Source organism: Gossypium raimondii, chromosome 10 (assembly GCF_025698545.1).
Source record: "Gossypium raimondii isolate GPD5lz chromosome 10, ASM2569854v1, whole genome shotgun sequence".
Classification (NCBI taxonomy): domain Eukaryota; kingdom Viridiplantae; phylum Streptophyta; class Magnoliopsida; order Malvales; family Malvaceae; genus Gossypium; species Gossypium raimondii.
This window is the reverse complement of record NC_068574.1, coordinates 43766491-43788699: the sequence shown is the minus strand read 5'-3', so window position 1 is coordinate 43788699 and position 22209 is coordinate 43766491. Positions and strand designations below refer to the sequence as shown.

Genomic DNA, 22209 nt, shown 5'->3' with positions numbered 1-22209 from the left:
GTAGTGTTATAAATATTAGGCCCAAACAGACCATTAGCCCAGGGACAAATCTTGTAGTTGAAAGCTGAAACGACGCTGTTTCATTCATATTGTTGATTACAAGAATCAATAATAGGTATGACTATCTGATTCTTAACTTCAATATTCACTTGAAGAAGAAAACAAATTCCCATACGAAAAATAAAATTATTTTATCAATCATTAATTTTTATTTTTCAGTTTTAGCCGAAAAAAAAAAACCATGAATGAATCTGATTATACATACAGTTCAATCCCAAACGATGTAGCTCTCAAAATTGCTTCTTCCCTTGCGGTAATTTGCTTCCTCTTCATTTCCATCCTTTCTTTTCTTCTTTCTGGGTATCGGTGGAATCTAAATATTGTTTACGGGTCGTCTGGTTTTTAGGTGACTGATCTTTCCTGCTTGAGTTGTTGTTCTCGGGTCTGGAGGGATTTATGGGGCTCCGATTGTTTATGGGAACCCTTATTTAAACAAAGATGGCCTCTTTTATATGAAGATGTCTTGAAAGACCCCGACTTCAAGGTTTTTTCTTTTTTAAGTTTTATTTATGGTAATTTAGCTTTGGAATTGTTGGTTTTGGCTTAATTGCAATGGGTGTTTCGAGTTCTTTTCCAGTTTATCATTCAAGTTGAAACTATTAGTGTTGAAGTAAATACATGTAATTAAATATGTTAGGCAAATTCAATTGTTTGTATTGATATGAAAATTGTTGAGAAAAAAATTAAAAATGATGGTAGGGTTGCAGGGGATTTTACATAAAGCAGCACAAGGAGATGAAGGATCAAGCTGATTCGGTTATTAAATTTGTAGAAAAATGTTTGCAATCCGAATCAATCCAGGTCAATGACTATCTGAAAGCGATTGAATGCCTGAAATTGATGGGGTTCGGGTTTAAAGATGTTCAAATGTTGCTGCTCAAACCAAAGCTGAATGTTTTGCTCAACCTGGTTGGACTTCATTACTGCCTTAACATCCTTAAAGTGCCGGTAACTTTTCATGTTTTATGTATTTTTCATGCATTTTTTTCTTGTATGCTTGTTTTGTTTACATTGTGGAATTAGTGTTCTTAGATGGTCACAAGCGCGGCTGAAAGCTAAACCAGTGTGGCTGCTTTTAGATAATGGTTTCTCTATAGATTTTGAATCTGTATTTCTAGATATGTTAATGCTACACATGTTAGAACTAAAAAAATTATGAATGATACCGAGCAGGCTTCGGATGTCATGGAAGCGCTCAATAGTAGCAACATTAAAAACCGCCAAATTTGTATCAAATGGTGGAAGCTCGGCAGATGGTTCTATGGATTTCGTATGCGGGATGAATTCCATTTCCGATGTCTCTCTCTAGAAGATCTTGCATCGTCGAAAGACGATGAAGACGTCCTGGGGGTGCTTCAACGAGGAGCCATTCATGAGGTTTTACAAGTTCAGATATCCATTGTTAGTTCCAGAAGCAATGCCTGGGCCTAATTAAAGCTTGCAATCACCAGTTTAAACAATGGGGAGAATAAGGTAAAAGAATCATAGAGGTCTTTGTACTAAGAGTCAGATTGCAATTTGTCCCTTTTACTCAACAAATCGGCAAATTAATCACTGTACGTTAGATTAAAAAGTAAATTGATCCTTCTGATAAAAATTCAATCCATTTTACAGTTAAAAATTGATCTTTGTACGACTGTATAAGGTACAAGGGGCATGTCACTGTTTGATTATTTTTCAGCGATACCAGTTTTTAACAGTAGAAATGAATGAAAATTTTAATAAAAATGACTAATTTGCTATTTGATATAGTGTACAAGGACGAATTTATTTTTTTTTTGAGTAAAGGGGGCAAAATGCAATCTGACACTTGGTATAGGAACTCCATGGTATTTTTACAGGCAAAACAATGAATAAATGATCCGCAGATGTACAGTGTTTGTGTAAGTTAATATTTATATAGATCTATTGCAGACTAATATATAACTTTCTTTATCAATTTTATTTGCAATTATTTGATCTTTTACTAGCCTCCACACTCTTGGAATTCAGTATTATAAGCTTAGGTTACTCGGACTCGTGTTTAATTGATAGAGACAAGAACATGAAACAACAATTTATCAGATTTCAAACAACAATTCAGATTGTTAAAAAACAACACCTAAAATCTGAAGAAAGTACAAAAAATTCAACTCAACAGCATGTTCTTACAAATGCTGCCTCCAAGACCTTACCTGCAATGGGTCAAAAGAGACAATGGAGCTCGAACTGAAGCTTTTCAACGGTAACGGTACACGGTATAACCAGTAGGTCGCGGTTGCTGCAGGCAGACTGCCATGAGAGCTACGGCTATGACTAAAACAATGAGAATACCAGTGAGATCTAAGCCACCACCATCATCAGATTCCATGCAACAAAATTTCCCCATTGGAAGTGAACTTCGCTGTTTAAAGCTCAAATCTTGTTTGTTTGTGAGTTTAACATTATGATTGAGATGAAACATATAAAAGAAATAGAAGAATCTTGGGATCTGCAAGGTCAACTTTACATGGAATAGTTTATTATTGAAGTCGGTTCCTTGGAACGTAGCCCCAACTCATCTTTAATATTTAAAATTTGTCTTCTCATCCTTAATTTATTCGTTGCTCTTTGGGGGTCTAAATCCTATTTTGCTTCACAAGATTGTCATTAAGGGCTTACAAAATCTAAAAACACACTAATTTGTTGTTCTACTCTTTCATAGGACTTGAAAAATATAATTCCAGCACCAACATAACTCAAGTAATTACGCGAGTAGTTAAACTGGAAGAACAACTCGACTGAAAGTGTTCCAATGTATAATTTTTTTATTAATAAAACTGGTGTGAGTGTTCAGACACTGTATATGAACAAGTATTTGCCACAACCTATTGGAGAAGTGAGAAAAGAAAAGAGGCACAACAGCATGCAGGCAAAAGATTCCCTAGCAAACTAAATCGAGTTTCTTCTATGATAAATCCCCGCAACGAAGATGAAGGTACGAGTTATTCCGAAACTCCGAGAAAGTGGGCAAAGCTAGGATATTTTGGCTCCCATCCTAATTCCTTACGAGTATTCGAGTTGTTCAACTTCTTGCCCAAAGGATCACTAGTGCCTGCAAGTATACAATATATATCAGATGATGCAAGTTTTACATATCAAAGAACTAAAACCAATGTTACCCGGATTAGGAGAACCATAACCCCATACCCATATTAAAATATATTCTAAGGTTAAGAAATGTAAATAAGAAACCACCTGTAAAGCCTTGGAACTTTTTGTCGAATTTCCCACTTTTATCAACCAAATCCATTACTTCTTGCCTGCAGAAAAAGTAACAGAGTGTTACCAACTTGAGAAGTCGGCAAAATAAACAATTTCGATCATAAATAGCATTGCAAGAAATATATTGACACAAGCTGTCATATGTGCTATTGTAAAAGAAGACAACCTAGACAAAGGATGATTGTCACAACCCAGGAAAATCCGACCCCGAAGTTTCTTCTTCAGAATAGTGACTGAGAGGGAAGCTGCATCCTGTGACACCAAGTATACAAATCGAAATCAACATTCCAAGTACCAAAATGAATTCTGCAAATCTCGAAAGAGAAATTGTCTCTACAAACGAAAAACAAATAGAGATGTAAATGAATTTTCACCTCATAGTGTATAAGATTCAAGATGTGATCAGGACGAGCATCAACGGTCCCCTTATGCAACCAATAGAAATGTGCACCTCTATCCATTTTGTAAAAAATGTTAAGTTTATCATGAAAGCAATATCGGTGACATCCGCTAGTCTATGAAACATATAAACACATCTCTTTGGTAATTTAAGTCCAAGAAAAAGGATATATATAGTCCAGCCAACCTAACGACACAACCGTCAAATTCCAGCACCACATTTTCAGCCTTGAGAAGGGTATCTGTTCTAGGGCTTCTCCCAATCGGCACAGTTGGTGTGTCCTGACAAGAAAACAGGTGGTGGTAATGGATATTAATGCATCCCAATATCATGAAAATTTGGAAGAACAATAATAAAGTGTTATATGCAAACAATGTTTTATGTTAGATGTAAATACCTCATCACAAGGTCCATTGTCATTGCAATCATATGGTGCAGAGCTCGATGTGAATACAAACGAACCTTCACCATTCCAGCTTAAAGCAGCCAATCTGATAGACTCAAAGCCAAATCGATAACACCAACTCAGTTCGTAGAGACTAAATAACCACTCAAGATTTTGTCACTAAAATTCCAGATCAGAGTAAGTTTTGCCGAAGTTCCTCCTAGCTCATATATGACTACTACCATACAACACCAACATGGCTAGTGACTAGTGAGTGACAATTCGCCATGAAAATCTTCAAAATGTTACCTAATATCACCAGCATAATCTGGGGTTTTTGAAGGAGGAGCACAAAAAATCACATAGGGGAACTTCTGATCTGTTTTAGTCTCCTTCAAAAATGGATTAATCCCCAGTGAGATTAATTCATTGTGGTGGTCTGTCGTCACAGTCTGCCCGTAAATTTGACATCCAGGATGTTCCTGCTTCCACAAATCATGTAATTCACACATATGACTAAATGGCTAGACCCTACCGATTGAGTTTTAGTTCAGTTGGCACCATTGCTAGAAATAGACATTGTAAAAAAGAGCTAAACCCTATCAATTAGCTAATTCTTATCATTATTGAAGAAAACCCTTCAAATTTCAACCCCTGAAACTACAATGAATGATGATGTTTAGGCAATCAAACAGTTGGTTTGGTTTTACCTCCCTCCATTTTTCAGCCACCAAGCGACCAAGAACACCTGGTCCCACAATTAGCAGATCATTCTCTCCCACCATTGCTTTCCCTGCCACATTCAAACAAAAAAAAAACGAAAATCCCAGATTAAATAAAAGAAAAGTCACCGCAATTTGTAAAAAGAAAGCAAAAGGGAAAATCAAATAGACCAGAGGTGGAGGAAGCTGAGACTTGAAGAGAAGAAGAAGAAGAGAAGTTGAAGCTTTGGAAAATTGGGATTGGTTTCTTGAAAAAGGGTAGGGATGAGGAAGAGATTGAGTTTTTCGAGAGAAATATGAAATTACTGACGCAAGAAATGGTTCCCATTTACTTAAAAAAAAATGGAATTAAAAGAAAAGGGACTATGTCTTTCTCTTCTGTTCTTTTTTGAACATAGACAGTCTGTCTTACTCTGCCTGTCAATTTTTTTATCATTTTATTGGTCCTTTAGTTAAAGAAAGAGGATTTTCGTTCTTGGTAACCACCAATGATTTTATTACGCGTGGAATGTGGGTAGTATGTCAGAATCTGATTGGACGTTTTTTTTTGTTTAAATTTCTGAAAGGTACTTTTACTCTTTTCGATTTTAAAATTTAATTTTTATACACATTAAATCTCTATATCAAAGATAAAATAGCCTTTTAGCCATCAATTTTATATTCTTCTATCAATTTGGTCATTAAGTACATAAAATTTTAAATTTTAATTTTTCATATTTTAAATAAAAACATAAAATTTTAGAAACTTATAGTTTTTAAAATAAAAAATTATAATTTTCAAAATAATAAACAGTTATGAAAAAATTTTCAAAAAAACTTTAAAATTCAAAAAATAAAAATATAAAATTGATTTTAAGATATAAAAATTCTAAAGCTCAATGTTATCTAAATCGGATTGAACTAGCCAGTCGGACTGGTTTGACCGAGAACCACCTAAGGTATCAATCTAAAGGTAAAAAATCGGTTGACCTGCTAATGGTACAAATTGGTTGAAACTGCAATTTAACTGATTTCGAATTCATTTGACTAATGGGTTTCCAGAACAACTGATTATTTAACAAATATTATTAAAGAATCTAAAACATTATAATATTATAAAATTATAAAATCGGCTTGATTGTTAGTTCAACTGAATTTTTAGCATGATTAAATTAATATGTATTGGTTCATATTAACGGTTATTAAAATTTTAAAATTTTAGTCCCCAACATTGATAATTTTTGTCAATTTGGTTCATACCCTTTAAAAGTACTTTTTTAAATAAAAAATTCATATTTTAAACAACATAAAATTTTAAAATTATATTTTAAAAATATATAAAAATGAAAAATAAAAATGGTTTACAATTCAAAATAAAAAAATAAATTAAAATATTTTAAGAATATAAAAAATTACAAAATTTAATGTTATCTAAACTGGACCTATTAGACTAGGAACTGGCTGGGTATTGATCCAGTGAGAGGTCCTCAGTTAAAAAAACAGGTTAAATTGGACCGATCATTTTAGGAACTAATTGGTTAGACCAGATAGGAATCGATTCAACTGTTGGTTCAACCAGTTTTTAGCTTAGTTCAATTGGTCTGTACTGATTTGCAAGTTAACCAATTTTTTTTTACTTCTCACCGGATCAAAACACTAGTCGGTTCCTAGTCCGATTTAGATAACATTGAATTTTGAAATTTATATTTCTTTTAAACTTTAAAGAGTTTTTATTTTTCCATAATTTTTACTTTTTAAAAATGAATGATTTTAAAATTTTTATGTTTTTATTTAATATATGAAAAAATTATTTTATGTTTTTTAAAGGGAAGAACTAAATTGATAAAAATACAAATGTTGAAGGTTAAAAAAATTATTTTACATTTGACATCTTTGACTTTAACGGCAAAAAGAGACGGAAAGACCAAGATTTTACATGGACTCATTGTGTCGAAAATAAAATATAAAAACTAAATTTTCAATTTCAAAAGAATATAGAAATATTTGTTGTGGAACTTAGACTCGTTCTGCACCTCCCTTGGCCTCAAGGCAAAATGTTGTGGTTTCATATGTTAAATACTCCCTTCTTTATTAGACTTAAGTTGAACAACATAAAGCGAGAGTTTGAAGTCACATTGATAGAGGGTTGCGCGCGAACCAAGATCGAGTTGTCAAGTCACAGGAAACATCCTACAAAAACTATAGACACTTGGATCTGAAATGGAAACAGAAAATTAACATTAGCAGCAAAAGATCTATAAAGAAACAACCCAAAACAAGAAAGAATCAGCCAAGAGTCAAAACACTTATTAATAGGGTTTCTTGGAAGCAAAGAAATCGAAATTTAACTCAGAAAGACTCCCAAAAACTGAATGTTTATTTACGCCAAAGAATGTTGCCAAAACAGATTCTTGAAGTTTGGAATGGCTAAAAACGCAACAAGAACAATCACACCAAGTTAATCAACAATTCGGCACAAAAAAAATAATTAAAGAAGAACAAACAGCAAGAAAGATAATTAAGTCCTAAGAAGCCTTGAAATCAAGAAAGATTTCACAACTCCCTTCAAACGGCTCGAATCTACCCTCCAATGTAAAAACACGGCAAGAAGAAGGCTGAAGATGGTTCCCACAATCAGAAAGATTGTTAAAACTACTTCTAAAGAAAATTCAAGAGAGAATTATTGGATAAACTCAAAGAGAATTTTCACTCAAAAAAATCTGAATTCAATGTAATGTCTTAAGGGTGGCCGGCCAAGCCATACATATAGGCCTTCTAACTACTTTCCTAGCCCTACTAGGAAAACTAAAAAAAAACCTAATTGTTGACTATCAGGGGAATTTCGTCCAAGGCCTTTAAATGAGCCTCTTGGACTGAATTTTTACATAAAAATTTATTCATAAGATCTAAAAATTAAAACTAAGTATTTTAAAGAATTAAAATTTAACAAATTTGGCCACTTTGACAATTTGACCATATTTTCAACTAAGTCTAATTTAAACTTCTTGGTTGGGCTTGGAACATCTTATTGGGTCGTATCTTCAAGAACTTGGGCTTGTAATCCATTCTCTCCCAAAATTGGTTCGTTGATGCTCGTAACTGAGATCCAATGCGCCTTAACTGCAATATTCGGTTTCTTAGACCAAGATTTCCAAGATTTGAAATCTTGATTTTCTTGATTCTTGAAATCGCTCAAAACAGCAAAATTGGACCAAGATTCGGTTTCTTGATTTTCTTGAAAACAATAAAGTGAATCTTGATTTTCTTTTTCCTTTGTATACGCGTCTAAGGCTTTGCTAATGAAGTCTTGAACGGTTCTATTTAGTTTCATACGCATTTGCCTAGCCTTTGACCTCGTTATTGGGCCTTGTGGTAATTTGAGCCCATCACGTTCTTGGGCTTGAGTTGGGCCTTTGTGACTCGTATCACACATTGATGTTGCTTCACATTCCGCAAATATTATTCTTCATCTCAGCCTATTGTTAATTTAAATTAAATTAAAAAGGTAATTTATGTTCTTCAAAACAAAAATCAAGTTTGAAAGTGAGTACATGTGAGGAAGATATTAGCACCCTCACAACTCCTGTAAAGAAAAACGGTTGTAAGATTTTTAAGCTCTTTATTGTGAACCTAATTAAGTCTAAAATAATTTGATCTAATTTAAAGGAGATGAGAGTTTTACTTTGAATAGAAGTTAAATTCTTTATCTGGTTATTTGATGGATGTACCGGATTAAAAGTTTATCATTATAAACTAATCCTCCCTCTATCTATTAGGGTTACGCATAGAAAAACACATCAAAGATTATAGCCTCTATTGCTTAGGGTTTGTGTAATTAAAGAAAGAGGTCAAGAGGGAGAAATCAATTTACCGAGTGTTTTTTTCAAGTTTAATGGCCAACACTAATTCTACATCAGATATTTCTTAAACTTGTAAAAATCATATTATTCTAAAGATTCTAAAATAATTGTTTATGCAATTCTAAGGATTTAATTTGCATATCTTAAAGATTTTACATGTGCTTTAAATTTTATATAACGAGAAAAATTGTAGATATATTATGTATCTTTCCTTTGTTAATTAAGGTTCTAGATTATCACAATGTTACTATTCCTAACAAAAAATTACAAGCTCATGTATAGGAGATCTAATAAGTTGGAAGTGATTGAATACTCAGATTCTGATTTTGTTGGATGTCTTGACAATAAAAGTTCACTTTTGGCTATTTATTTTTACTTATTGAAGGTATCACGGGAAAGTGTTAAACAATCTGTCATATGATGGAAGCAAACTTTATTTCAGGACTTAGGTAGTCGACACCATTTCCAATCTTATGAAAATTTATTATGATAGTTCCACAATAGTATTTTTTTTCCAGAAACGGTAAATATTCCAAAGGTGCAAAATATATCAAACTAAAATATTTTGTTGTTAAGGAGGAAGTTCAAAAACAAAGAGTTTCTATAGAGCATATCAAAATTGATCTTATAATTGAAGATCCGTTAACTAAAGACTTACAACCAAAGACATCTAAAAAACATGTACATAGAATGGATCTTAGTTGTATTGATGAATGAAATTTTATGATATTTTGACACTTTGAGCTCAATTATGATGTTTACGAAATAAAATGGGCATATTTCATGTTTATTATGATTGTGTGCACATAATTTTAAAATTATTTAAAACAAGAAAATCATTATAGTTACTTAAAGATCAATTATATTGAGTTGTAATGTTGTAGTATATAGAAAGAAGTATGTGACTTAAGCTATATACAGCCAACATAACTCACATTTGCAATTCACTATAATGTGGTAATTATGATGAGTTTAATATTTTTATGCGCGCTCAACGTTTATTTCATTAAAGTTTATATTTTATCTCATTGGGCCAAATGCGAGAATGTAAGATTTTTAAGCCCATTATTGTGAACTCAATTAAGTCTAAAATAATGTGACCAATTAAAAGGAGATGAGAGTTTTACTTTGAATAGAAGTTAAAATTTATCCATTCATTCAGTTATTCGGATTAAAAGTTGATCATTATAAATTGATCATCCCTTTACATGTTAAAGATTATAGCTTTCATCACTTAGAGTTTGAGTAATTAAAGGAAGAGGCCAAGAAGGAGAAATCAATTTATCGAATGTTCTTCTTTATGCTCTCGCCAAGTTTAATGGCCAACTCCAATTCCACACTTATACAAGGATATTAACACATCCCATAATATAATATATATATATATTTTATAAATTATATAAGTTTACGACACCCAATGACTTAAGAAAAATCATTTAGAAAACAAAACAAAATTTATATATTTATTTAGAAATTAATTAGTCCACGACACCCAATGATTCTAAAAATCATTTAAGAAATGAAATGAAATTATTTATTTATTTTAATTATTTAATGATTTTTATGACAATTGGTCCCAAATAAACAACCACTCGAATAATGTGAACAACAATTTAATATATATGCATACAAGTTGTAATAATAGAAACATTTTAAACATGTAATCTTATTAAAGCATAACACATGATTTCTAAATGTATACCTATACATACACATATCTATGTGAATAATATTATAATGTATATATACATGCTAAAGTCATATAATATACACTAACATATAACCAAAAAAGCCACATTGAACTTATGAAACAAGCCACATTGCATTAAAGCAACACGTGTACATACATTCATGTCAATATATATTATCATCATGCTTGCATGAGTAGCATATCAACCTTTTTAGCAATAACCATGTATATTTTATATACCATTTATATATATATATATATATATATATATATATATATGCAAAACATATATACAATGAACAACATTAAGCCTTAAGTTTGCAGAAATTCAACAACTCAATAACATTTGAAACAACATAAGAAACCATGCTAACAATAAAGTGAGATTATACCTAGGTAGATTATGCTTTTACAGGTTAAACTTGCAAATGAACTCCTCCTCACTATCGCTCACCATTGTCCAGCGTCACTGTTGGCCAACAACAAACAAAAATTTCCTTCTTGGTCTCGGTTTCAAGGGCGAAGGTGTGAGTAAGAAAAGTTTGTCTTGAGTTGGGTGACAGGTAGGTAAGTTGTTTAACCATGGCTTTTGTTCTAACTATATGAGGATGACACTGGGATCCACTTATGATGAAAGTTTAGCAAGTTGAAGATGGAGATGGTGGGTTGGTGAACATAATGGTCAAGGTAAAAACGAGGAAGTAATTTAGTGAAGATGAAACATGACTCATGAATGATGACAATGGTGGCTTAAACTTGGTTAATGAATCAAACTCTTTCTTAAGCTATGGTTTTTCATCATGTTGTTATTGGTTTCATAACTATTATGTTAATTTCTTCTGGCTTCTTCAAGGCATCAAGCTCCAATTTAAGTATTGGCTTTTTGTCGTGTTTTTGGTTCCATACCTATTATGTTAGTTTCTTTTGGCTTCATTAACATGTCAAGCTTGAACTTGAGTTTTAGTTCTTCACCATGTTGTTTTTATGTTGCTTTGGTTTCATATTTGTTATGCTAGTTTTTTTCAACTTTCTCAATGCCTTAAGCTTTAATTTCATATTTATGTGGGTTGCTCAAGCTTAAACTTAAACTTGTCCTCTAATTTTATACTAAGTTGTTTATGATTTTATCTCTTCTACAGTAGTTTCTTTTAGCCTCCTCAATGCATGGTTAAGCCTTCTGTTATTTTCCTCATCAAATCAACATTGAGTTTATGCAATCATCACTCAATCCAACTGTTCAATAAGAAAACTCTAACATTGCACCAAAACCATCACTCAATTCTACTCTACAATAATAAAATTGTAGTTCCTGATAGATTTGAAACAAGAAACTAGTTTGCAATTGAATTCTAAAAATTTTAAATAAACAGAAATTGCTCGTGAATGTGATATATTTATAATAAATTGTATGATTTTATCTGATGCTACCGAAGAGATGTGAATCTTGTAGGGAACCTCTATAGAGGTCTTTTAGCTTTCAAATCAATATGATTTGATCTCTAATCAATCCCAAATTTCTTACTCTCGAGCTTACATATGCTTATAGAGTGGGGGAAACACATGCTATGGATTTTTGGCTTCTCACTTTCTAAGTTTATATTTATTTCCAAATTCTAAAATAATCAATCTCGTACATATGAGACTACTTTTTGCTAACTTAAGGAACAAGGAACTCCCTTAGTCGAGGCCTCAAGGTCCTAAGCTTCCCTCTCTATAATTAAATATTTTTATACAAATTAATTCTAATTCGTTCATTCTATTAGACATTTAATTATAAAATATTTTTCACTCCAAATAATTTAACAATTATCATATTTTAATTCAATTATCTACTTTGGACTCAATTTGTAAAGACCTAATTTTTTTGTGTCGGAAAATTTGGTGTTGGTCAGATTTCTCAAACCAAAGCATTTCAAGAAGTTAACCGAAAGGTATTTGGGAGTGGATACAATAGAGGATTATAGTTTAATAAATTAGCATTTTTTCATTAATTAGAATTAATATTGAGAGTTTTAGTAATTAAAGTTTAGAAACTAAATTGTAATATTAGCAAAATTAGTGGGGTTAATGTGTGAAACCTAGGAAAAAGAATTTTGGTAAGGAAAGGTCATTAATTGGTTAATAACCTAAGCCTGTCTAGGCAAATTTCCCATTTAGAAATTGCTAGAGGAAGGAACGGTGAGATTTGAGTATTTAGGAGTGTTTAATGTTGATTCTAACTTTAGATTTAAAGTTTGGATAGATTAGATTTGAGTTCTCTTGAGTTTCGATTAAAAAAGAGAAAATGTCTTACTATATTGAATTTCATCTCGTTGATAATTGTAGGTGTTTTTAATGTTTGAAATATGTTTTCTAACTTTGTTATGCCTTTTTGATTGGTTTTTGTAGCCAAGATATCAAAGGCTAAAGGAAAGAAAAAATTATATCGCGGTGTGACAATTTTTAATTTGTGCTAGCTTAATTTAAATTTCGTAATGTAGACTCAATTAAGTAATTTAGCTTTGATTGGCCGATGATAATGATATGTTGGTGATTACATAATTTTTGTTAAAACATGATTTATGTTCAAATGAATTTATGTATGGTGAGTGTGCTTAAAATGGATTTATGTAAATGCATGAGGTTGCTTTGTATTGAAATTGTTGTTATGATTCTAATAATTGAAAATTGTGAATATATAATAAAATTTGGTATTGTTCAATGTCGTTTGGTTGACCTTATAAGTGTGCTTGTGATACTTGACAATGTATGTCTTGGTTTTTGCCTTTAAGAGCAAGACTTTGAATCTTGATTTATAAAATACTAGTTAGGCTTGATTAATGTTTCTAAAATATAAATTAATATTAAATATCCTATTAAACAATATTAAAAATAGTTTAGGTATAATTGACATGCCATATGTTTTGTTTTTTGATGTAAGAAGATTTGACAATTATGTGCATTCTATTGGTGCTTGTGTGTGTATTAGTATATACATTTTTGCACTTGTGTGCACCACTATGGAGTATTAGGAAAACATGTTTACACGTATCAGAGCATTTATGCCCATTTAATGCTTGTGCGCACTATTGTGGAGTGTTAGAGGTTAATATATGTATCTGTTCTTGATCCCATAATTGGTTAATAAGGGCTGATAATTAATATGAATTATTCTAAAATGGTGGAATTGAGCATTAAATGTGAATGAGTATGGTTTGTGGAAAGCATGATGATGTAAGGTAAGATAATTATTATACATACTCAAATTATAAAGATTATTTGATCCATGAAAGAGTAAATTGTTTTATGTTGAAAAGTGTTATTATAGCAATCACATGGGGTATAATTTAATTATACTTGTTATAGAAAAATGTGAATTACGATATGTAATAGGTAATGAACTTGATGTTAAGATCTAGTGCCTTAAATGTAGTCTTTTTTTCATTTTGTCTTGGTAATTTTTCGAACAAAATTGTTTAAATAAAATTCCATTACTCATTAATATCATTTATATTTGTCCTCAACGGTGTTTGCACGCAAAGCAAAACATAAGCAAATATTGGCTCTTTGATTTTCTAATGACTAACTAATATTATGTTGTATTATGTGGTTGAATCATAATACGAGAAGACAAGTAGATAATCTAAATAGTTTGTAGTCTAATCGAAATTCAACAATTTGATTGAAAGACTATTATGTCGTCTATCATGTCCAATTGAGGAGATATCTTGTCTTGATCTTGTCTTGGGTATTGGAACGAATGATTCACAGAAGATAGAAACATAAATGTGGTTGTCTTGACTAACAATACATCATATAAGAACCAAGTTGAGTTATCCTAAATTCGTTTTGGATTTATTAACTTACGATGTTCATAGTGGGGTATACCTTAATCTTGAGTAGATAATGAAATACGTATGTGTGACTCGTATACTTGATGTATTAAAAGCCTGAGTTCAAATAGATAAGGAACCGAAAGCTTGTATGTCGAAACCACTTTTTGAAAAAAACAAAAATTTAGTTATCGACTTATTAAAAATGAAAATTGAAGTCGCCATCGATATTTTAATTAGGTGTGACCGGTTCACCATTAAATGGTCTACGAGATTTGAGAAAATAGGTTCGGGAGTCGGTTACGCACGAGGAAGGATTAGCACCCTCGTAACGCCCAAAATTGGTACCGAATCGATTGTTTAATGTTTTAGTGTCGAAATTTTGAAAATATTTTAAAATACGATCCCTTTATCTTGAATAAAATGAATTGAATGACAAGGCTCACTTATTTCAAAGATACAAATTGTCACACTCAGTAAGTTAGAGTGCAACATTTCGAATCTCAAAATCAAGTTTATCTCTTGACTTTTAAAACCTATGCATTTTGGAGAAGGATATCCGATTATTCGGGTCCAACGGCAAATTAGAACCCAATAAGTTAGGGTTTAAATTCCCGAAATTTCTATACACCGAATATTGCCTTTATTTTTATTTGTTAAATGAATCCTTGTCTCGAGAAAATAATATGTCATATCCAATGAGTTAGGACACAACATATCGAATTTCGAAGAATGAGTTTTATTTAAAGCTATAAGTTTTATTTGAAAAAGGGATACTCGGCTATCTAAATTTAACGAACAAATTAAAACCCAGTAAGTTAGGGCATAATCCGCTTGAGAATCGTGAGCACCAAGTATTTGAAAACTTATGATTAAAATGATTTCAATATTTTCCTGAAAGGATGTAACGCGATTAAATGGCAACGTATTACTCAAAAATGATAATAAAATACACGTTGACGAATCATGAATAAATAAACACAAGCTAGCATGGCGATAATAATCTCAATCATACAATCTACCAACATTGATGTCAACATTTGAAATAAAAAACGAGTTAATTAATGCAAACACAAGCCAAGTGTATAAGCTTTGAAATTACTAGAAAGATAAATGGCATGAAAGGAATGGAAATTGTGAATCAATAAAGCGCATATAGAAATATTAACATAAATAATATACAAAAACTTTGAAATAGATTAAAATGCTGTTTAAAATAAAATAAATACTATGCGAAGTACATTTTAGAATAAATGTTACGTATGAAGAAAATTGAAATATTGATATATTTATAAAATAATATATGAACAAATAATACATATGAAGCACAAAAACTCAAAATAAATAATAGTATATGTAAAAAACTTGAAGTGGATGATATATGATAAAATAAGTTTTGAAAGGAATTATATACGTAAATATACTGTCATAGAATCTATAATATCATATATGTATATATGTGTAATATAAATTATGCATAAATACTATTAAATTTATATAAGAATATAAAATAATATATATAATAAATTTAGATAATAATACATGAAAACTTTAAATAATTATAGGATAAATTTTTAAATGATAATATGTTATAAATTAAAATAATATTGACGATAAGTTAAAAATATATTAAGTTTAAACATAAAATAATGTCAAATTTAAAACAAATATCCAAGAATAACAGAAAAATAAATTTGAAACAGAATCAAAACCAAATACATTAAAGTAAATAAATATGGACAAAATTATATCAAATTTGAAAAAAAAATGAAAATAGAGCAGAATTGAGGATCAAAAGGGCATGCTCGAATAACATGAGGACTAAAGAGGAAAATATCCCCAGACCCAAAACGCTCGGTGGCATGAGGGACTGAAATGAAACAAAAATGAAATATGCGGGGCAAATTTCGAAAATAAAGGAAAATTAGATTAGAACACTAAATCAAATCAGGAGAACCGATGGTACAAATTACCCATTACTAAAAAAGCGCGGATCCTCCCTTCGGGTCGAGTCACCGCGCGGATCCTCCCTTCGGGTCGAGTCACCGCGCGGATCAAGGGACCGAATGGCACCGTTTTGGCACTGGTGCCCTTGCCTTAAAACGGCGTCGTACTGGGTTATTATTTAAACAAAAATTTCTAAAAAGGCATAAACAACATATGTTTTAAAAAAGAAAGAAAGAATAGTTGCCCCTTTTCTCTGCTAGGGTTTTATTCCTAGCATTCGTGCCGCTCCTCCGCCAGAATTCCACCGTGAACAGTGGTCGGAGCCTCACCACAGAAGGCTTTTTGGCTCCTTTTTGCGCAGATCCGAGGGCGTCGCGAGGTAAGACCCCTTCTTCTCTCTATCTTCACTCGATTAATAAAACAAAAAAAATAAAATCTGGAGAAAGAAAGAAAAAACGGAAGAAAAGAAAGAAAGATCGAATCCTTTCGGAAAACTCTTTGCTTTTTTATTTTTTATTTTTGTATTGAGATTGTGCGTCCCCTTTTTACAGTATTTTGTTTGGCTTTTTATAGCCTGATTTACAGAAAGAATAAAAGAAAATAAAATAAAAAGCACCCTCCATTCTGTTATTTCTTTTTGCTGTTCCTTTCGTGTGTGCGTTTGCAGGTACTCTACCAGCTTAGAGCAATGGAGGTGCCCACGTGCATGCGCTTGATGGTGATGTATGCGCGAAGTCTGCTGGGCTCATCTACGGAGCCGAAACAAGAGTCTGTGCTGCAGCTTCGCCAAAATGGTTTAGAAACCCCTAGGGTTTCTGATTTTGGGCTGATTGGGCCACTATAACCGGGTTATTAAGTTGAGTCTGGGGTCTATTTAGCTAATTCAAATTTAGGGTTTGTTTCAGTTTTGGGATTTAGAAATTGGGCCTTTTTTTATTGGATTAGGCTTTATTGTAACTGGACTGTATTGGACTTTTAATTTATTTTTTAATCTGGTTTTATTATTATAAGGTATATGGGCCCGGGCTAAAATTGGGTATTACAGTTGCCCCTCTTTGCTCGTTGTCGTGTAACGGGAACGGAGCAAAGACTTTAGAAATAGCCAATTTTGCCCGGTCGTGCTAGATCTTGGTGCTCTTCTTCTTCAAGCAGCTTCATTCCATCCTACTGCATCTTCAGAGGTATAGGAATTGGTGCCTCGATCCACTCCATCGCAACGTCGGGGAGATAGGATTCGTAGCTTGTAGCTTCTAAAAAGAACAAAATTTGCTATCTCTAGTCGGCAAGACTTGATGCGATCTGCTCTACTGCAACTTCAAAGAGATAGGATCTATTACTTTAATCCGCTCCGCTACAACTTCAGGGAGATAGGATTATCAGCTTCAATCTGCTCCACTGCAACCTTAGGGAGATAAGATTTATCATCTTCGATCTGCCCCACTGCAACCTCAGGGGGATAAGACATGTTTACTCAGTCTGCTCGGCTGCAACCCCAGGGAGATAAGACCTAATGCGATCCACTCTACTGCAACTTCAGATAGATAAGATCTATTACTTTAATCCTCTCCACTACAACCTCAGAGAGATAGGATTATCGACTTCAATTTGCTCCACTGCAACCTCAAGGAGATAAGATTTATCATCTTCGATCTGCCCCTCTGCAACCTCAGGGGGATAAGACCTGCTTACTCAGTCTGCTCTGCAACAACCTCAGAGAGATAAGACCTAATGCGATCCACTCTACTGCAACTTCAGAGAGATAAGATCTATTACTTTAATCCGCTCCACTACAACTTCAGGGAGATAGGATTATTGGCTTCAATCTACTCTACTGCAACCTTAGGGAGATAAGATTTGCCATCTTCGATCTGTCCCACTGCAACTTCAGGGGGATAAGACCTGCTTACCCAGTCTACTCTGCTACAACCTCAGGGAGATAAGACCTGATGCGATCAACTCTACTGCAACTCCAGAGAGATAAGATCTACTACTTTAATCCGCTCCACTACAACTTCAGGGAGATAGGATTTGTGGCTTAAATCTGCTTCTTTACACTGAAGATAAGATTCACGTCTTCGATCTGCTCCACTACTGCTTAGGGAGACAAGATCTGTAATTTCTTAACCTATTCCAGTGCTGACCAGGGATATAGGACTTGTGGCTTAAATCTGCTTCCTTACACTTGAAGATAAGATTTGCTGTCTTCGATCTGCTCCGCTATTGCTTAGAGAGACAAGATCTGTAATTTCCCAACCTATTCCACTACTGACCAAAGATATAGGACTTATGGCTTTACCGATTTGTTCTCTGGGGAACATGACCTGTATAATTCATTTATGAACTTAATTATGCCTAGTGATTAGGATGTCATGATCAGAATGAATCAAATGCTCCTAACTAGACATGTGTGAATGGTGTTTGCATGAATGCAGAATTTTATTTTTCCGAGAATGATCCCGCTTAGGTTGTCATTACTCGAAGTTTATCAAGGCTTTAACACTGACGTGCTACAACGCCTTCTCGCTTGACTGGCTTTTCTAAAGAAACATTTAGCCAGGTTGCCCCCCACTGTAAACCTTAAAGTTTAATCCATTGGGGCCCAAAATTTGTACCATCATTCTCCCGCTATAATCCAAGTGTAGAAATATGTGGCTTTTTCTTAATCCTTCTATCACAATTCAAGGATACATGATCTAAATCATTCTAGTTCCTTACACCATTCCCAAGGTGTCATACCAAAGACTTATGCGCAGATGAAGGCTCTCTTCTCCAAGGTAACCTCTTCCTCTTGCCTTATGATTATTGTTTGATTGTTTATTTAAGCTTTGTTATTAACATGTCATCTTATCATTTTGTTCAATCAATGCATTTGACAACAAAATCCAAAGAGAAAGTCCAATTTTAGACTCTTCCTTCTCAAATTTCCAACCTTTAAACCTGGTGCGTTCTAAGCAATAGTCCTGTTTCAGAATCCTATATTATTTAGAAACTTTTTAGAGTAATATGCAAAACTTCCTTTGTGAAAGTTTTATTAGTCCATTAATCATTATTCCAATGCAACATGCTTGCAAAAAGGGTCATAACAATGGATAAGAATAAAGTTGGTTCTGAGCATAGCTCGAAAGGAATAAATTAGCAAAAATAGTAAAGAAGGATAATAAAGAAATTGATTGGGAATATGTATCTTAAAAAAGAAAAGTATTCCAAGAACAAAAAATTCAATATAAATAATATGAGAATTGGGTGCGCCAGATATCGCAGCTTGAACTTCTCTGTACAAACTTTCTAAAGACCATTCTGAGTTTGACATGTGTTTAGGACTACAGTGCTTTGTCGATGGCCCAAGATGTCGCCTACTCTTTCTTGTTGATTCAAGTATAGCAAGATCACAACATGCCCCAATCTGATCAAAATATGAATTACTCTAATCACCTCATGCCCTATTCTGATCAATATTTGAGCCGCCCTCTTCGGGTTTTCAACTCAAATCCCCTTTGGTCTAAGGCGCCCTTTGCGATCTTGTTGTATTGGATTAAGCTTTATTGTAACTGGACTGTATTGGACTTTTAATTTATTTTTTAATCTGGTTTTATTATTATAAGGTATATGGGCCCGGGCTAAAATTGGGTATTACATTGTACATTGGGTATACAACTTTTGCATGATGTAGTATCATTCCACGACAGTAAAATCATAACCTTATAAGGATAAATGATATCCTCTCATTGGCATTACATGATTGTTGAAAAAGGAACATGGCCACAAACCATTTGTCATAAGATGAATTATTTAATTATTATGTGTTAGTAATTGAATTTTTCATATCAGAAGATGTAATGGATACTATGATATAAATAGGATCTTATTGGAAGAATGAATTTTATCCTAAAGAGATTAAGGATATCCTAAAAAGGAACGAGTACTTAATGAGTAGCTTTCATAATGGTATATAATAAGGGAGAGTGTAGTCATGGTACTATAGTGGAATGACTCCATGATTAAATAATATTATAATTAATAGGCGAAGAGTCGAAACTCGATTACAAATTATTTAAGTTCTAATTATATATGTTCAATCGGTCTCTTCACTAGCTCTAGACAACCCAAAATGAATTGCATGTAGAACCGATAACTATGAAATGAATGAAAACGGTAAGTAAGCGAAATGGATCGCATGTATTACTATCCGAAGTGAATGCGTCTCTCACTAAGTAAAAAAAAGATGACCTATAAATTAATTTAATTTCTTCGAATTATTATTTAATTGATTGTAATTAAATAATTGAAGTTTGACATGAGAATTAAATTAACTGGTCATCATAAATTTATTGAATGAGGCAATTAAATTTATTTTTCATAGATTCTAATATGGTAAAGTTAACATGACTTTAACAGTATTTGAATTGAGGTGAGAGAATAATTTAAATGGGAAAATTAATTTGATTTAATTTAACAATATTTTAAGGAATAGAAAATAGCTATTAGATTGAATAAATTTATAAGTGCTAGGCAAAAAGTCTGGATAACACATAGAATTATACCAAATACACGAGACAAGTGCAAAAACCCATCTCAAGGGATAAAGGGGGACAAACCCTAGCTCCCTTTTAGGGTTGTCGCCGCCCCTTATAGTCTAATACTAGTAAATATTGTATTTTCTATTAAAATATTATTATTTAGTTAACCCTTATTCAAATAGAACTATTGTACTATTTCTTTGTAAATAGGAACTATGAGTTAACCAGGCTATTCAAGTTACTGAGCATTGTTATTCTGTCAAAAACAATGAAACTTCATATTTAGAATAAATTTTATTTTTCGGGATAAGCTCATAGTTTTCCGTTATATAGAAAGAATTAACTTTCCCATTGAAAGTTAATAAAAGTTTTCATTTTATACATTTGATTTGTTTTGTTTGAGCCCACACTCAAAAGCATTTAAGATTCAAGGATAGCAAAGAAGGTTGTTCGATAGAAAGTCGAGAAATGAATTAGTCCGCCTCGTAAAAAACACATGTACTAATTTAGTTAAGGGTTTATTACTATAAATATCATAAAGCTTGGTTTTAAGAAGACATTTTACACTTTTGTTGTGTCTAAAAACAATGTTTTCTAAACTGATTTTTCCAACACTTGAGGCATGGAAAAATGACAAATATGATTGTGATAATGTCAAGTACGATTTGGGAATGCTAAATAACAAAAACTATGATATGAGGCTGATGAAAAAGAATCTAATCAATGCTAAATGCTTGTATTATACATGCTTAGAGGTTGTTCTTTCGTTGTATTAATATGTTCTATTGCTTAATAAATTTTGGCAATGTTTAATTGATTTTAACTTAAAATTGACGTTTGATGCAGTTGTCATAGGCACTGTTTCCAGTATAGGAGGACATGGGTTCGAGCACGCTCAAGCAAGCACGTTTGTCCTTCAATTTAAAGGTTGGGGTGGGATTATGGGTGTAATTCCCTCAACCCAATTCGATTCATTGGGTCTAGATCTTGGGTGTTACCACATAAACCACTTAACAAAGTTTGTGAAACGATTAACAAATACCCCTTAATTAAAAATCTTTTTCTTTTTATTTTAATGAAAGACTCCATATTAAAAAAAACAAAAAAAGTAATTAATTAAAAATATATATTGCTTCGGATTTGTTACAATTTATTATAACACATGGTTTACAAAAGACAGACTCCTAGAATTACTGATGGAGAACCCTCCAAATCGTTCAAAAAAACTATGCACATATTTATTACAGGGTACAAGAAATCTAGTATAACGAACAACTCAGATTCCATCAAAGCTCAGAACAAAATATAATACTATGCAGATATAATGAATACCAATTAACTCAAAATTCCACCTTAATAGCATGATAATTCAAATTGAACGACTCTTATATCGAACACGCCCCTTTAGTATACTGACAGATAACCACAGTGGATACCGTTTTTGAACATAATGAATCATACTTCTTTTCAAGAAACTTCCTTTAAGACTTATTCGATTTTATCACAAAACTTTCCACACTAAAGCTTTAGACAGATCATATCTTTAACATAGACTTACCAGAGTACGCCACTAGGGCCAAACAAAATACACCAA

The 22209-nt window shown here is 32.4% G+C and overlaps 2 protein-coding genes across 4 annotated transcripts; one reads left to right on the top strand and one right to left on the bottom strand.

Annotated features, from left to right (window-relative positions):
* Positions 1-138: 138 nt before the first annotated feature.
* On the top strand, positions 139-2026 carry LOC105777200 (uncharacterized). 2 transcript variants are annotated; one of them, XM_012600316.2, is made up of 4 exons: positions 139-313; positions 407-544; positions 760-1008; positions 1234-2026. In XM_012600316.2, exons 1-4 carry the CDS (start codon positions 242-244, stop codon positions 1489-1491), a joined length of 717 nt encoding a protein of 238 aa, XP_012455770.1. In that variant the 5' UTR covers positions 139-241; the 3' UTR covers positions 1492-2026. The 2 variants fall into 2 exon arrangements, with proteins under 2 accessions (XP_012455770.1, XP_012455771.1); XM_012600317.2 differs by lacking the exon at positions 407-544.
* Positions 2027-2820: 794 nt separating this feature from the next.
* Positions 2821-5221, bottom strand: LOC105777198 (uncharacterized). 2 transcript variants are annotated; one of them, XM_052622129.1, is made up of 9 exons: positions 4982-5221; positions 4799-4881; positions 4398-4570; positions 4101-4194; positions 3890-3984; positions 3678-3756; positions 3470-3555; positions 3277-3341; positions 2821-3133 (listed from the first exon to the last, which is right to left on the bottom strand). In XM_052622129.1, the coding sequence occupies exons 1-9, from the start codon at positions 5136-5138 to the stop codon at positions 3024-3026; spliced, it is 942 nt and encodes a 313-aa protein (XP_052478089.1). In that variant the 5' UTR covers positions 5139-5221; the 3' UTR covers positions 2821-3023. The 2 variants fall into 2 exon arrangements, with proteins under 2 accessions (XP_052478089.1, XP_012455769.2); XM_012600315.2 differs by having other exon boundaries at positions 3678-3767; positions 3874-3984; positions 4982-5220.
* Between the last annotated feature and the right edge of the window lie 16988 nt (positions 5222-22209).